The 15,811-nt window shown below is 39.6% G+C and overlaps 1 protein-coding gene across 1 annotated transcript; it reads right to left on the bottom strand.

The window, feature by feature from the left end:
* Positions 1–678: 678 nt before the first annotated feature.
* Positions 679–14,413, bottom strand: BCL2A1 (BCL2 related protein A1). Its single transcript, XM_003413855.4, has 2 exons — positions 13,816–14,413; positions 679–2,044 (listed from the first exon to the last, which is right to left on the bottom strand). The coding sequence occupies exons 1-2, from the start codon at positions 14,233–14,235 to the stop codon at positions 1,937–1,939; spliced, it is 528 nt and encodes a 175-aa protein (XP_003413903.1). The 5' UTR covers positions 14,236–14,413; the 3' UTR covers positions 679–1,936.
* Between the last annotated feature and the right edge of the window lie 1,398 nt (positions 14,414–15,811).

Raw genomic sequence — 15,811 nt, 5'->3', positions numbered from 1 at the left:
ACCCATGAGGCAGTTCTACCCTGTCCTATAGGGTCTCTATGAGTCAGAATTGACTCAGTGGCAATGGGTTTATGGTAAGTATAAGGGTCCCTCGTAGTCTAGTGGTTAAAGCACTCACCTGCTAACTGACAGGTCAGCAGTTGGAACCTACCAGCCACTCCAACGGAGAAAGATGTGGCAATCTGCTTCTATGAAGAGTACAGCCTTGGAAACCCTGTGGGGCAGCTCTACTCTGTCCTATAGGGTCTCTGTGAGTCAAAATTGACTCAACAGCAATAAATTTATGGTAAGTTTATGTTTATAAGAAATTGCCAGACTGTTTTCCAGAGTGGTTGGACAACTTTACATTATCACCAGAAGTGTATGAGAATTTCAGTTGCTCCACATCTCCTTCAAGGCTTGCTATTGTCGATCTTTTTCATTCTAGCCTTTCTGGAGGGTGTTTAATGGCCTTTCATTGTGGTTTTAATGTGCATCTCCCTGATGTCCAATGGTGCTAGCATCTTTTCCATGGGTGTTGGCCATTTGTATAACTTCTTTTGTGAAGTGTCTGTTCAGATCTTTTAAAATTAGGTTGATGGTCATCTTGCTATTGGCTTGTAAGAGCACTGTATATACTGTGGATACAAGTCTTTTGTCAGACATAAGTGTGGTATATATTCTCTCCCTTTCTGTGGCTTGCCTTTTTTTTTTTTTTAACAGTTTTATTGAGGTATAATTTATATGGCCCCTTTCGAATTCTTTACAGTGTCTTTTTGAGAGTGGAATTTTAAAATTTTGATAAGGTTCAAATTATCATTTGTGTGTATGTGCGCGTGTGTGATTCGAACTTTTTGTGTTCTATCTAAGAAATCTTTGCCTACCCCAAAATTGTGAAGATTTTCTCTCATGCTTTCTTCCAGAAGTTTTACAGTTTTCATTTACATTTAGATGTGTTTCAAGTTAATGTTTGTATATGGCATGAGGTAAAAGTTGAGGTTCATAAAAGCCTTTTTTTTTTCTAAGTAATAAACAGAACACATAGCAAACTACAGTTTGAAAGTCCAGGTCATAGACCAAACCAAAAATAGTCACTGATTTCTCAATGTCACTTTGTTAAGAGGTCATTCTAGAGCAAATGCCTTGCTTTGAGGTTTCTTGTATAAATGTATTCCAGGTAGCAATACCTGTATACATGCTTCCTGTTATGTCCATTCATGACTATTCATTCTCACCACTTAGCTCTGATTAAAGCAAAAATGAATTAAAACTTAGGGTGTGGGGGGAGAAGGGGGATACATGGCAGCAAGAGGTAAAAGAAAATGTTGAATCCTACCCTGCCCTTAATAGACGCAAACCTCAGGTGGCATACGTAGTTGTCTCTCAGATGGGATTTGAGAAGTATGCCAAAGCTAACTGTACCAAAAATATTTCCCTACTGACTTGTCCAAGTGTCCTAATTCCTGTCGTTAATACACATACCTCAGAGGTAAAGCATTAATTAACAAATCTGCTGTGATAATATGCATGACTGAGAGGGAGGGGCTCTGTTTTTTTTTTTATTAGATCCATCAACAACTTTAATCCAAGCCCCACGGAGTTACATTGTGGGAAGAAAAGGAAGGGTGAGAGGTCAAGAACAAGATACAGTGTTCCCATATTGGAACCAAATTTGCTGACCTAAAGATTGGTCATTATCCCCTTAATTCAATACCTAACTCCTGTATTTTGCTTTACCCTTTTGTTGGACTTCCAGGCAGAGCCAAAAAAGTAGGACACAAATTATATAGAGAGACAAACACATAGTTTATTGTTAAAATTGAAAATTATACAAAATCTCCATAACTCTGGGAAGTCAAGTTACATCATCAAATTGTTTATTTATAAGTGTTGGCAATAGTTCTTGCAAGAGTCAGGAAAATTAGGCAGGTTTCACAACATGGAGTGTGCTTTTCAGTCAATAGTATTGCTTCAGGAGAAATAACATTTCACAAATCTTTCCTGTAACTTCCAGAAAAGTCAGCCAGCCAGACCTAGGTTCAAACTTCTTCACAAAGCCATTTTCCTGTAAGAGAATAAATTTAACATCAGTGAAAACTAAGTTTGCTGGACTAAAAAGCAAAAAAAAAAAACTTTCATTTTAATAATGCAAAGAGTATCTTCTCTGTACTTTCACTAATTTTATTCTGTTCATCATTATTATGGTGCATTGGTTAAAGTGCTTGAATGCTAACTGACAGGTCAGTGGTTCAAAACCAGTAGCTCTGTGGGAGAAAGATGTGGCAATCTGCTTCAGTAAATATTTACAGCCTTGGAAACCCTATGGGGCAGTTCTACTCTGTCCTGTAGGGTTGCTATGAGTTGGAATCAACTTGAAGGCAGTAGATTGCTATCTCCCTTCTAGATCCTTCTAGGGCAGCACTGTACAATAGAAATGTAATATAAGCTACATATGTAATTTTAATTTTTTAGTAGTCACATTTTAAAAAGTAAAAAGAAATAGGCAAAATTATTCTTTAAATATTTTAATTTATCAAAATATCATTTCAACAGGTAATCAATATAAAAATTATTAATGAGATATTTACATTACTTTTTATCATACCAAATCTTCAAAATCCAATGTGTACTTTGTACTGAGAGCATATCTCAATTCAGACTAGCCACACGTCAACTGCTAAATAGCTGCAGACTCGTGACTACTGTATTGGATAACACAGTTCTGAAGGATAGTCTGATTTTTTTTCTTTCTCTTTAGTTCTCAGCTGTCTAGCATTGAAATATAAGTTAATGTTTGTAAACTGCTTTGTACTGAAACTTATGAGAAGTCACAGTAAATCCAGATTAAGTCAGTGCCTTAGAGCCTATGAAAAGGTTATTAATTGCTTCTATTACAGTTCATTTTATTTTTGATGAGATGTAGTTTTATTTTAAAAAAGGCTACCCCAGTAAAGTGGACACTCTATTTAATTAATTTGCTATTTATAATTATAGAGTATCTTCACTAAAAAGTAGCTGTGAAATCAACCAATCTAATGCTCTCTCTTATTTTTACCAGTGAGGAAAGTGAGGCCCAGAAAGAAAGAATAAGTTGCTAAGGTTACCCCAACTTCTTAGTGCCTGGACCTTTCCACTGTCCTTTCCACTCCATTACTTCAACTACAAATTTCCAAACAACTGCCAAAAAGATTAGAAAATAATGAAAATTATTTTTTTAAATGTTCATCCAGCAAACATTTGCCTTACATCTAGAGAGTTCCAGATTTGGGGGTTACAAAGATGTCTTCAAGGCCTAACCTAGTATGCCTAATACCAAAAAGTAAATAGAGCATATCTCTGATGTGTGGGAGTGGCTTGGAAGCTCTTTAGTGACTTGGAGTCATCTCCATGAACATCACTGGCAAAGAAAATTAACACCAGTCAGGGGCACTTTCTGTTTGAAATCAGATTGTTCAAGAAAGCCAGCTGCTGCCTATGTGTTAAGCATAGGTCATGCTCTTTCTCTGTGTTGGGAGACATATGCTGTCATGCCCTAACAGAAAGAAGAAATCGTTCCCTTTTCTTCATCCTTTTCCCTTCTTGCCCTTACACACTCACACATTTCCCGTAAGTTCTAAATTCTCATCCACTTCATTGTTCATTTTCATAAATTCCATATTTGGCAAGTATACTCAGATACTCTAAGATGATTTTTTATTATTTTGAAAATGATAATGGCCAATTATGACTGAGCAGTTAACATGTCATGTTTTTATGGACATTCAATTTCTAAAGTAAAGAGAGCAAATGAAGGAAAAAATTGAAAAATTCAATTGTATGAAGATTAAAAACTGTAAAAAACTAAAATTAACTGTGCAAAAGCAAAGATGAGAAGGCAGCAAGAGACAAGAAAATGGGATGAATGAAATGGGTAACCCGAGTTGGAGAAGGGGAGAGTGTTGACACACTGCCGGGATTGCAACCAATGTCACAAAACAATTTGTGTATAAATTGTTGAATGAGAAACTAATTTGCTCTGTAAACTTTGGCCTAAAGCACAATAAAAAGAAAAAATAAGTAAATATTGAAAGAACAGACTAGGAAAATATTTACATTTACCATGAAACAGTTCATTCATATACAAGAAAAAGTCATCAAGCCCTCAATAGTTGAAAAAGCAAACTCTACTGGAGACAGAGCTATGAATCATTAACAAGTATATGGGGAAAAAAATTCAACATTACTAGCAGTCAAAGAAATTCACATTTTGATACAATTTTATTGTTTTTGAAACCTATTAAACACACCTTATAATTTTAAGTCTCTTTTCATTATTTTTAATAGTACCACCCAATCCCGGTGTAAAGCTGTTTTGACCTTGTTACATTAACACAATGTTTTGGGGAAGTGCTATGTATTCCAATATGTATGAATAGCATAATTATACTCATATCTTATGAAAATTAATTCCATTGTTAAAAATTTATAAGGAGACAGTTTTCTCAAATATGAGGAAAATCCGTATCCTTGTTCAATATTGAAGCATTTTTTCTAAGAGAAGAAAATGGAAAACAATCTGAATATCTAACAATTTCAAATTGGTTAATCAAACTATGATGCATCGAATTGGTGGAATATTCTGTAGCCATTAGAAATGTTAACATAGAATATGTGAGGCAGTGTTGCAAATATTTATAATACAATGTTACGTTAAAAAAAAACTTCCATGCACACCTTAACTGTAATTTCATATAATGTGCATATGTGGATATGTGGGTATGTTAAGGTGGTGGAGTAATTTTTCTTCTTTTTAAAAAACATTCCCTTTAATGATGCTATTTGTTTCTTAAAACTATTATATGAAAGTAAATATATACTATTATTCTTAATGTAGAGAAACTGAAAGCATTCCCTCTGAGAACACAAACCAGACAAGGATGCCCTTTATCACCACTCCTATTCAATATTGTATTGGAAGTCCTAGCCAGAGCAATAAGGGAATAAAGAAAAATAAAAGTGCCCAGATTGGTAAGGAAGAAGTAAAACTATCCCTATTTGCAGAAGATATGATCCTATACATAGAAAATCCCAGAGATTCTACAAGAAAGTCACTGGAACTAATAGAAGGATTCAGCAAAGTGGCAGGATACAAGATCAACATACAAAAATCAGTTAGATTCCTCTCCCCTTACATAAAGAACTCTGAAAAGGAAATCAGGAAAACAATACCATTTACAATAGACCAAAAAGATTAAATACTTAGGAATAAACCTAACCAGAGAAGTAAAAGACTTACACAAAGAAAACTACAAAACACTACTGCAAGAAACCAAAAGAGACCTACATAAATGGAAGAACATACCATGCTCATGGATAGGAAGACTTAGCATTGTGAAAATGTCAATGCCACCCAAAGCAATCTATAGATGCAATCCCAATCCAGATTCCTTCAACATTTTTTAAAGAAATGGAAAAACTAATCACCAATTTTATATGGAAAGGAAAGAGACCCCCAATAAGCAAAGCACTCCCGAAGAAGAAGAATAAAGTAAGAAGCCTCACACTTCCCAATCTCAGAACCTACTATACAGCCATGGTAGTCAAAACAGCCTGGTACTGGACCAACAATAGACACATAGACAAACAGAACAGAATTGAGAACCCAGAAGTAAATCCATCCACCTATGGACAGCTGATCTTTGACAAAGGGCCAAAATCCATTAAATGGGGAGGAGATGGTCTCTTTAACAAATGGTGCTGGCACAACTGGATACCCATTTGCCAAAAAATGAAACAGGATCCATACCTCACACCATATACAAAAACTAACTCAAGGTGGATCAAAGACTTCAATGGAAAACCTAAAACTATAAAGATCATGGGAAAAAATGGGGGCAAACCTAAAGGCCCTAAATTATGGCATAGATAGACTATCAAACATAACTAAAAATGGACAAGCACCAGAAGATAAACTAAACAATGGGGGACTCCTAAAAAGTAAACACTTATGCACCTCAAAATACTTCTCCGAAAGGGTAAAAAGAGACAGTATAAACTGGGAAAAATTTTTTTGCAATGACATATCTGACAAGGGACTAATCTCTAAAATGTATAGAAAACTTCAACACCTCAACAACAAAAATACAAACAACCCAGTTTTAAAAATTGGGCAAAGGACATGAACAGTCACTTCACCAAAGACAACATTCAGACGGCCAAAAAATGTATGAAGGGATATTCACAATCATTAGCTATTAGAGAGATGCAAATCAAAACAACAATGAGATATCATCTCATCCCAGCAAAAATGGCAGTGATCAAAAACAGAAAACAACAAATGCTTGCAGGGTGTGGGGAGACTGGAACTATCACACACTGCTGGTGGGATTGCAAAATGGTACAACCACTGTAGAAAGTGGCATGGTGCTCCCTTAAAAAGTTAGAAATAGAGATACCTCATGATCCAGCAATTCCACTACTAGGTATATATCACAGAGAAATAAGAGCCGTGATACGAACACATATGTGCACACCCATGTTTATAGCAGCATTATTCACAATAGCAAAAATATGGAAGCAACCTAAGTGCCCATCAGCAGATGAATGGATAAACCTCCAATTTCAATGTTACTCAATGTTAGCTCACTCAGTTATTTCCTCAACAAATATTTGTTGAGTGCCTTCTATGCAATAGGCCCTGTACTGCATATGGGGTATACAATGGTACATTAAATAGACATGATTGCTCCACTGTGGAGCTGAGTGTCGAGTGTTCGTTGCACTTCACTAGCACAGGCATTGGAGAATATTTTATCAAAGGGGGAGAAAGTAGGAAAGCCACCTAGCTCAAAAGGAAGGGTGATCCCAAGGGGTAAGACTTGAGTTTTGTCTTAAGCACATTCTAATGAGTTTAAGAATCATCCTTAATGAATGCTGAAGACAGCTGAAAAGTAGCACAGCTTCTCAGATCTTGTGAGAGCTCATCCATTTTCAGCACTTCAGACTGGCAGAGGTGACAGGACAAAGTAGTAGTCAATGGGAAAGAGGAAGAAAAAGAGAAGAGAAGCAGCAAACGAGAGAGAGAGTGAAGGAAAGAAAAATGACTCAAGCTGATGACATGAGAAAGAAAATACAGAATGAGTGTATGAATCCCCATTATATATTATATTTTATATTATTATGTTATACTATACTATATAATATATATACTGATTTAATCCTTATGCTGGTCCAAGGAGATAGGTAGATTATTCTCCTGTTTTGCAGATGAAGAAACAAGGCTTAGGAAAGTCAAACAACTTGTTCATGTCACACATGTAGTAAGCACTGGAGCCAGAAAATGAACCCAGATCTGTCTGACTCAGAGATCATATTCTTAACATCTATGCTGTTCCTTACATACCACATTTTTGAACCACTTTTAAAATGTAATTAAATTATTGTATTCTCTGGTTGTAGGCCAAATGGTCTTCTCATCTTTCATTATAGCCATGCATTTATAATTTGGAGCCCATGTCAAACAAATATGGATGATTATAGACAATAAGCAACATCATGATAAATGGAGAAAAGATTGAAGTTGTCGGGGATTTCATTTTACTTGGATCCACAATCAATGCCCACGGAAGCAGCAGTCAAGAAATCAAAAGACGCGTTGCATCGGGTAAATCTGCTGCAAAGGACCTCTTTAAAGTGTTGAAGAGCAAAGACATCACCTAGAAGACTAAGGTGCACCTGACCCGAGCCATGGTATTTTTAGTCGCCTTATATGCATGTGAAAGCTGTACAATGAATAAGGAAGACCAAAGAAGAATTGATACCTTTCAATTATGGTGCTGGCAAAGAATACTGAATATACCATGGGCTGCCAGAAGAATGAACAGATCTGTCTCGGAAGAAGTTCAGCCAGAATGCTCCTTAGAAGCAAGGATGGCAAGACTTCATCTCACGTACTCTGGACGTGTTATTGGGAGGGACCAGTCCCTGGAGAAGGACATCACGCTCGGTAAAATAAAGTGTCAGAGAAAGAGAGGAAGACCTTCAATGAAATGAACTGACACCGTGGCTGCAATGATGGGCTCAAGCATAGCAATGATTGTGAAGATGGCACAGGACTGAGTAATGTTTCATTCTGTTGTATGTAGGGTAACCATGAGTCAGAACAGACCTGACAGCACCTAACAACATAGACAGGATATGGAGCCCTGGTGGTGCACTAACCTGAAAGGTTAGTGGTTTGAACCCACCAGCCTCCCTGAGGGAGAAAGATGAGGCAGTCTGCTTCTGTTAAGATTAAATGCCTTGGAAATCTTATGGGGCAGTTCTACTGGGTCCTGTAGGGTCACTATCAGTAAGAATCAACTCAATGGCAACAGATTAATGGGTTATAGACAGGGTAGTAGATTGTGTACTTTATGATCAGTGGTTTTTGAGTTTTATCCAAAAGGGTAGAAAGCAAGAAGGTTGTTCTTGTATCTTGGTAAAGTTGTGAACGCCTTTTCTACTCTTTTCCTCTGTGTGAAACATCTGACTCTGCTAGCAAAGGCATGAGACTGTGCCATTTCCCCCTACAATGAATCATCCTAGCGTACATTCACTGATGTGAGCAGATTCGTCAATATCGCTGTGAAAAGAAGATGTCAATTTGCCGTGCCAGTATAGCCCATCGCCATCGATTTGATTTCAACTTATAGCAACCCTATAGGACAGGGTAGAACTGTCCCACAGGGTTTCCAAGGAGCAACCAGTGGATTCAAACTGCTGACCTTTTGGTTAGCAGCCAAGCTCTTAACCACTGTGCCACCAGGGCTCCGAATATGCCAGTATATACTGACTCAAAAAAGCACTGCCTATAATTAACAGAATCAATGTCACATGCAAGCCGGAAAAGGAATATCAGGTTGCTTTGAAATGACATCTTAAAGGGTGTTTCTATCATGTCTACAAACTAAGATATTCAGGTGTAAAGGCGAAGAGCTTATAATCTACATAAAGGGAAGAAAAACCTGCTTTGTGAAGACAGAGTGACAGAGAGTGTTTATGTGCATTCGTGTGTGTGCGCACGCGTCTAATTACATCAGTACTCAGGATCGGTTCATCCTGCCATACTCACACCATACACCTGTACCACCCCCTGAAAGATGAATACACATCAAGAATTTCTCAGAGACGATTTCACACCCTCCACTGATGATGAGTTCCAGGAGCTCACAAGATTTATTGTTAAGAACGTGAATTTTTAAGTAACATTTATTAACTGCCTATTTGTTCTTTGTCCTATAGGGTCGCTATGAGTCGGAATCGACTCGACGGCAGTGGGTATTTGTTCCAAGTACCATGGTAGGCACTCAGAATACAGTCCATGCCTACACAGAGCTTGCAAACTAGTATTTCTCTACAGGCTCACCTATGAGCCTCCATACTAGAGAACTTTTGCCTCCAGCTGAAACCTATATAAAAACCCAAACCCATTGCCATGGAGTCAATTTCGACTCACAGTGACCCTACAGGATGGAATAGAACTACCCCATAGAGTTTCCAAGGAGCAGCTGGTAGATTCGAACTGCTGACCTTTGTTCAACAGCCTGAGCTCCTCCATCAGTCCTTCAGTATAGCTTTCCACAGCCAGCTAGAAGAAAGCATGACCAAGCATCTCACATGCTCTACCCAGCCCCAAGCCAGGCTGAGTCTCAGGAGGAATAGGATGATTGAGAAAGGACAGTGGTTGCTTTAGGCCCATTATTGTGCAGAAAGACCTTAAATAAGACAAAAAATGTAGAAGACTTCAAGTAAAAGATTAATAACTTTGATTATATCAAACTTTACAACTTTTATAATAACCAAAGACATCTGTAGTTTTAAAAGACAAACTAGAAGGTATCTGCAACATATATAAAAATAATTGGTAGCCAGAATATGCAAAGAGATCCTACAAATCAATATGAAAAAGACAAAATAATAGGAAATGGCCAAAAGATATAAACAAGCAATTCTCTGAACAAGAAATAAAAATGAGCAGTAAGCACATGAAAAGATGCTTAATCTCACCCTCATCCACCTCTAAGGGAAAAACTGACAGGCTGCCCCAGTCCCTGGGGCAGAGACCCTCATTACTGCAGAATCTGCTGTAGGACCCCAGCTTATTCCTGGGCCCCACCCTCTTGGACCCCAGTCAATTCACAAACCCGAGCCCATCGTCTTGTCACCTGCAGAGAAAAGAAGGCGTGGCTGGCCTCCTAAGGCAGAGATTTGCCCATCCCTGGGACCATTTCTTCTCCAGGGGATGGCAACTTAGAGAGTTGGACACAGCCACTCCCACTACCACCACCTTTGCCATACTTCCCACTACTCCTAGCCTGTCCTGCTTCTGTCGCCAACACTGTCACCACGATCACCATTTCAATGTCCCCATCCAAGTGCAAGCGGGGCCGACCACCCAAGAATCCACCATCACCTTGGCCTAGTCAGCTCCCTGTCTTAGACCATGATAGCTCTTCTGTCCTTGAGAGCTGTGGACTGGGGAGGCAGAAGCAACCGCAGGGCCAGGGGGACAGTGAAGGCAGTTTTTCTGATAAAGATAGAGGCTGCCCCCTCACCCTCCTGGCTTGTCTGTGACTTGAAGCAGAGGGACTGCGGGGACGTAAGAGTGAAGGGTCCATGGTGGTGGCTGTAATTCAAGATGACCTGGATTTAGTGGAGAACGAGCCAGGTGGGTTGGAATTGACTCCTCCCGCGACCTCGTTCACCCCAAAACTGCACTCAACCTGCCTGCATCCAGAGTCTCTAGCCCCACAACTAGAAACTGAGAAGGTGCCTCGCAAACGTGCAGGGGCTCCAATTGGTTGGGGTCCTGGGCAGGCAAAGCAAGGCCATCCTCAGCCCCCAAGCACCCTGGGGCCTGAGGGTTCTGTAGAAGAGCCTGAGGCTGAAGCCTCAGGTGAGGAGGAGGAAGAGGATGGGACTCCACGCTGCAAGCCTGGCCCCCGCTAGCTTGGTGGGACCTGGCTGGCTCTAGCATTAGTCACAGAGGCCGCAAGGCCAAGGCATGAGTGGGATGCCCCTCCACCTAGGCTTCCTGCCATGGCCTCTCTTCCCCCACAGCTAGGCCTGACGCTGTTAACCACTACTTGAAGTCTTGAGAGGGGAAAGCCTCCAGGAAGACTTAAGGGCCTTCTCTCTTCTTTCCACCAACATAAGGGGTAGGCAAGTGGTTGTCATGGAAATGCAGCTCTTCACTCCCCCTTCCCTTCCACCCCACTTGGTTGGACAGTGTTAAGGGTGACAAGATAGGCTCTGTCCCCACCCCCTTGTACTTGATTTTCCAGCTATCTTTCACAACCTCCTTTGGTTTCACAGCCTCCGGCCCTTAGGGGAAGGGGGAGAGGCTTCTCCACAATGAGGTGTTTTTTTTTTTTTTAAAGAAGAAAAAATAGACTTAGTTTCTGTATGAGCCAAAAAAAAAAAAAAACAGTTGCTTAATTTCATTAGTAATCCAGGAAACACAAGTTAAAACAGCAAGATAGACTAAATACATTTCTTTAACCCCACAGTATGGGAAAGTTTTGACAGATTGCTGCCACAGTTCGAATCCACCAGGCACTCCTTGGAAACCCTGTGGGGCAGTTCTGCTCTGTCCTGTAGGGTCTCTATGAGTTGGAATCAACTTGACGGCAGTGAATTTGGTTAACATTGGGGGAGAGCAGTGGTGGGTCAGTAGTAGAATTATCACCTTCCAAACAAGAGACTCTATTGGATTCCCAGCCAATGTACCTTACACATAGCCACCACCTGACTGTCATTGCGTATTGCTATAATGCCGTACACATTTCAGCAGAGCTTCCAGACTAAGTCAGACTAGGAGGAAAGTGCTGGCAATCTACTTCCGAAAATCGGCCATCGGAAAGCCTTTGGATCACAACAGTCGGATCCACAACCTGTCAGGGGATGGTGCGTTTGTTCATTGTGCATGAGGTTGCCGTGAGTCAGGGGCCTACTCAACAGCACCAAACAACAGCATTCGTTGTGGTGACGGGAAGCGTTGGGTACGTGATAAGCTGCTGATGGGAGTGTAACTCGGTAGAGCCACTTTGGAGAGAAAAAAAAAAAAACACTGCCCTCCAGGCTGTCCTTACTCATGGTGACCCCATGTGTTACAGAGTAGAACTGCTCCATAGGGTTTTCTTCACTGTAATCTTTTCAGAAGCATATCACCAGGCCTTTCTTCTGTGGTGCAGCTGGGTGGGTTCGAACTGCCAACCTTTAGGTTAGTAGTCAAGCACAAACTGCTGCACCCAGGGACCTGTTGGAGAGCAAGGATCTAGGGAAACTAATAAAATGTACATACACCATGTCCCAGCAATTCTCTATCCCACCATCCACCCTAGAGAAACACATGTGTACAGGGAAGACATATATAAAGTTATTCAGTGAAGTGTTGTTTGTGATAGCAAACTGGAAATTAAATTGCCATTATGTAGAAATGGCCAGACAGTCAATGGCATTTACATGCGACAGAATACATATAGCATTTTTAAAAACACTGTTTTAAATATGCTCGAGTAGAAAAAGTGAGTTTCAGAATAAGTACCAGGTTAATAGGGTCGCTATGAGTCGGAATAGACTCGACGGTGCTGGGTTTGGTTTTTTTGGGTACTCTTTATTTATACATACAAAAATGTTTACAAAAAAGGACTATTTGTTGTGGATATATTCAATAGGCTTGTTTTGCAGGCAAAAAATATATATATATATATTCAAGAGGCATGTTTTGCAGTATTGGAGGTTGAAGAGAGGGTATAAGTGCTTGTCTGTGAAGTTTTAGCTTTTTTTCTAAAGCACATATATTCATGCATAGCTTACCTAATTAAAAATTATTTTTAAAAAATTAAGTATTAAGTGTATTGGAACATAAAGGAAAGCTACACCTGAAGGTGCATTCTTACCAACTTATCAACACGAGTTCCAATATAGGGCCCCATATGGTCTTGGCTTTTTGAGGCACTCAGTAATATTAGCAGATAATAAAGTAAATTTTTATTTGAAATTCTTTATTTGAAAATCCTCGAATAAAGATTGTTTTGGCTACTAAGTCACAGCAGGGTACTGTGCGTTATTTTTGTCAATAAACTTTAACAGCCCAGAATTTGCTGTATTAAAAAACCGAAAAAAAGAAAAAATCCATTTGTAAGTAACGAATTTGCAAAAATTTCCACCGGTATTTTGCAACAAAAAATAAATGTAACAGTTTTGTTTTAATCCTATGCTGTCATGACAACCTTTAAAAAAAAGTCTCCACTGAGTCACCCCCAACTCATGACAAGCACACATGTGTCAGGGTAGAACTGTGCCCTAGAGGGTTTTCCATGACTGATTTTTTTGGAAGTAGACCACCAGGCCTCTCTTCTGAGGTGCCTGTGGGTAGACTCGAACCTCTAAACTTTCAGTTAGCACCCAAGCACTTTGACTGTTTGCACCACCCAGGGACTCCCATGACAAACTTAGTAAAAGCTAAGTCCTAGATTAGAGTACCTCTGCTGTTCAGAAGATGCATTAGAAAGGTGCTTTATTAGCCCCCAACCTCATTACTGGGACTGCGCTGTGCTATTCTGTACTGTCACTGTTAGGAATGAAAACTGAAAACACAAGGGTTTTTCAGCTATAATCTCCTAGGATTCATCGAAATGAAAATGAACCAGAAAGTCATTTTTATTTTAAAAACTAAAAAAAGAAATTTAAAATAAACCACCACCCAAGGAAAATAGAATCCTTAGGTAGATTTTTTTTTTTTTAATTAGTAAGGAATCTGTCAATTCCTATTTCACAGTAAAGAATAATGAAAAATATTTTCATCACACATACCCAGCCTCCGTTTTGCCTTATCCACTCTGCTGTGTTATCCACTATGAACTCAGCAACAAAAGAAGAAATCTTCTTGTAAGTATCCACATCTGGGGCAATTCGCTCCCTTAGAAGTTTCTTGATGAGAATACCTCCAAATGCAAATATGGTCACAATTCTTCCCCAGTTAATGATGCCATCTTCAAATTCCTTTTCCATCACTTGCTTGAATATTGTTTGGGCGGTATCAATGGAGATGACAACAAAATTGTCCAAGCAGGGTTTCAAATTCTTTTCAACTTCTTTTTGAACTGAGAAAGCCACATTTTGTAACACTCTGGACGTTTTGCTTGAACCAGCTGCAGGTTGTGGTATCTGCAGGACGTACTTCAGATAGTCCTGGACCAGCTTGTAAATGTATCCAAACTCACAGTCAGTCATCTTCAGCCTGGTGCAGAGCAAAGCCTTGAGCTGGTTCCCCTGGAAGCTGCTGAGCCAATCTAAAGCTAAAGCTCACAGACCTTGGCAGAGTTATGACACATAACGATATCTGGAGGCTGGTGGAATTTCTGTTTGTCTCACTTTACAGTATCCTTCCTCTTAATGACTTCACTTGCGTAGGCTATATGTGAAAGAGAAAGTTTAAAAGGCAAAAAGTTTCAAAGAGAGATGCCACTTCCTCATTCTCTAAGTAGTTTATTCAACAGTAAAATCTTAAATGCTGCCCAGTGGCTAAAAAATATCAATGAAAACTGTCTACGGCCATTTGGAATGGAGACCAGAGAACCACCCAGGAACAGGGAACAAGGACCTCTCAGAATTGCTCTGGCACTATCAGCCTTGGTGCTTTGGTACTTCAGTCAGAGTGATATGGGGAGAGGAAAAGAAATATTCCCTTCGGTTTTCACCTCTTAGATAGCTAGTACTGCCATGAAATACCGCAGTGGCCTTAACAAACAGAAATTTATTTCCTCACAGTTGAGGAAGCTAGAAGTTAGAATTCAGAGTGCCGGATCTAGAGGAAGTCTTTCTCTCTCTTGGCTCTGGAGGAAGGTCCTTGTCCCTTCAGCTTCTGCTTCCTGGTTCCTTGGAAATTTCCATGCATCTTGGCCTCTATCTTATCCCATCTTTCCTCTGCTCTCTTACTTGTTTAATCTCTTTTACATCTCAAAAGAGACTGACTCAAGATATTAAAAAAAAAAAAAAAAAAAACCTACACTAATCCTGTCTCATTAACATAACAAAGACAACCCATTCCCAAATGGGATTATAACCATGGGCATAGAGGTTAGGATTTACAACACATATTTTTGGGGGGACACAATTCAATCCATAATACCTCTCATTTACTCTAGAACTTTTGGTAGATAGAAAACAAAGTTCTGCTTCAAGCCAGAACCCTTAGTTAATGTTCTTAAGTCAATGTATGGGTCAGAAAACATGGGGCCAGAAGGAACACCAGACTTGGAGTCCGAAAACCTGGACTCAGCCCTAGGCAAATCCCTCTCCCCTTGCTCACTGTGCTTAATTTGTAAAATGGGTTTGTGCTTAACGCGTAAAATGAGGCAAAAAATGAGGGTTGATATGAAGTTAAAAGAAATGATCTATGCAAAGTACTCACCACCATGCCTGGCACAAAATAGGCACTTAATCAACACTAGTTACCCATTGTTCTTTTACAAATTGATCAGAAATTTGGCTTCTGAGTCATCTCTTTATCCACTAATAACATAACTTCATAGATGCACAATTTAAAGTAAAACACAATCTTTCAGCGTTGGTAGCAATTCTGTGAAACAGTTGGCTGAGATGGTGAAATTGTTGTTGTTGTGGTCATTGTTAGTTGACATGGAGTCTGTTCCAACTCATACCAACTCTATGCACAGCAGAACCAAGCGCTACCTAGTCCTGCACCATCCTCACAATCATTGCTATGCTTGAGCTCATCGTTGCACCCACTGTGCCAATCCATCTGGTTGAGGGTCTTCCTACTCTTTCTATGACCCTCCTCCAAGCA

This window comes from Loxodonta africana, chromosome 13 (assembly GCF_030014295.1).
Source record: "Loxodonta africana isolate mLoxAfr1 chromosome 13, mLoxAfr1.hap2, whole genome shotgun sequence".
NCBI lineage: Eukaryota > Metazoa > Chordata > Mammalia > Proboscidea > Elephantidae > Loxodonta > Loxodonta africana.
The sequence above is the reverse complement of the archived record's forward strand: the minus strand, read 5'-3'. Positions and strand labels throughout refer to the sequence as shown.

Bases quoted from the DNA above. Each gene is read 5' to 3' on its own strand.
- BCL2A1 (XM_003413855.4), bottom strand. From the start codon at position 14,235: ATGACTGACTGTGAGTTTGGATACATTTACAAGCTGGTCCAGGACTAT. The intron at 2,045-13,815 runs GTATGTGTGATG...ATTCTCTTACAG, and splicing joins TAAGGCAAAACGGAGGCTGG to GAAAATGGCTTTGTGAAGAA.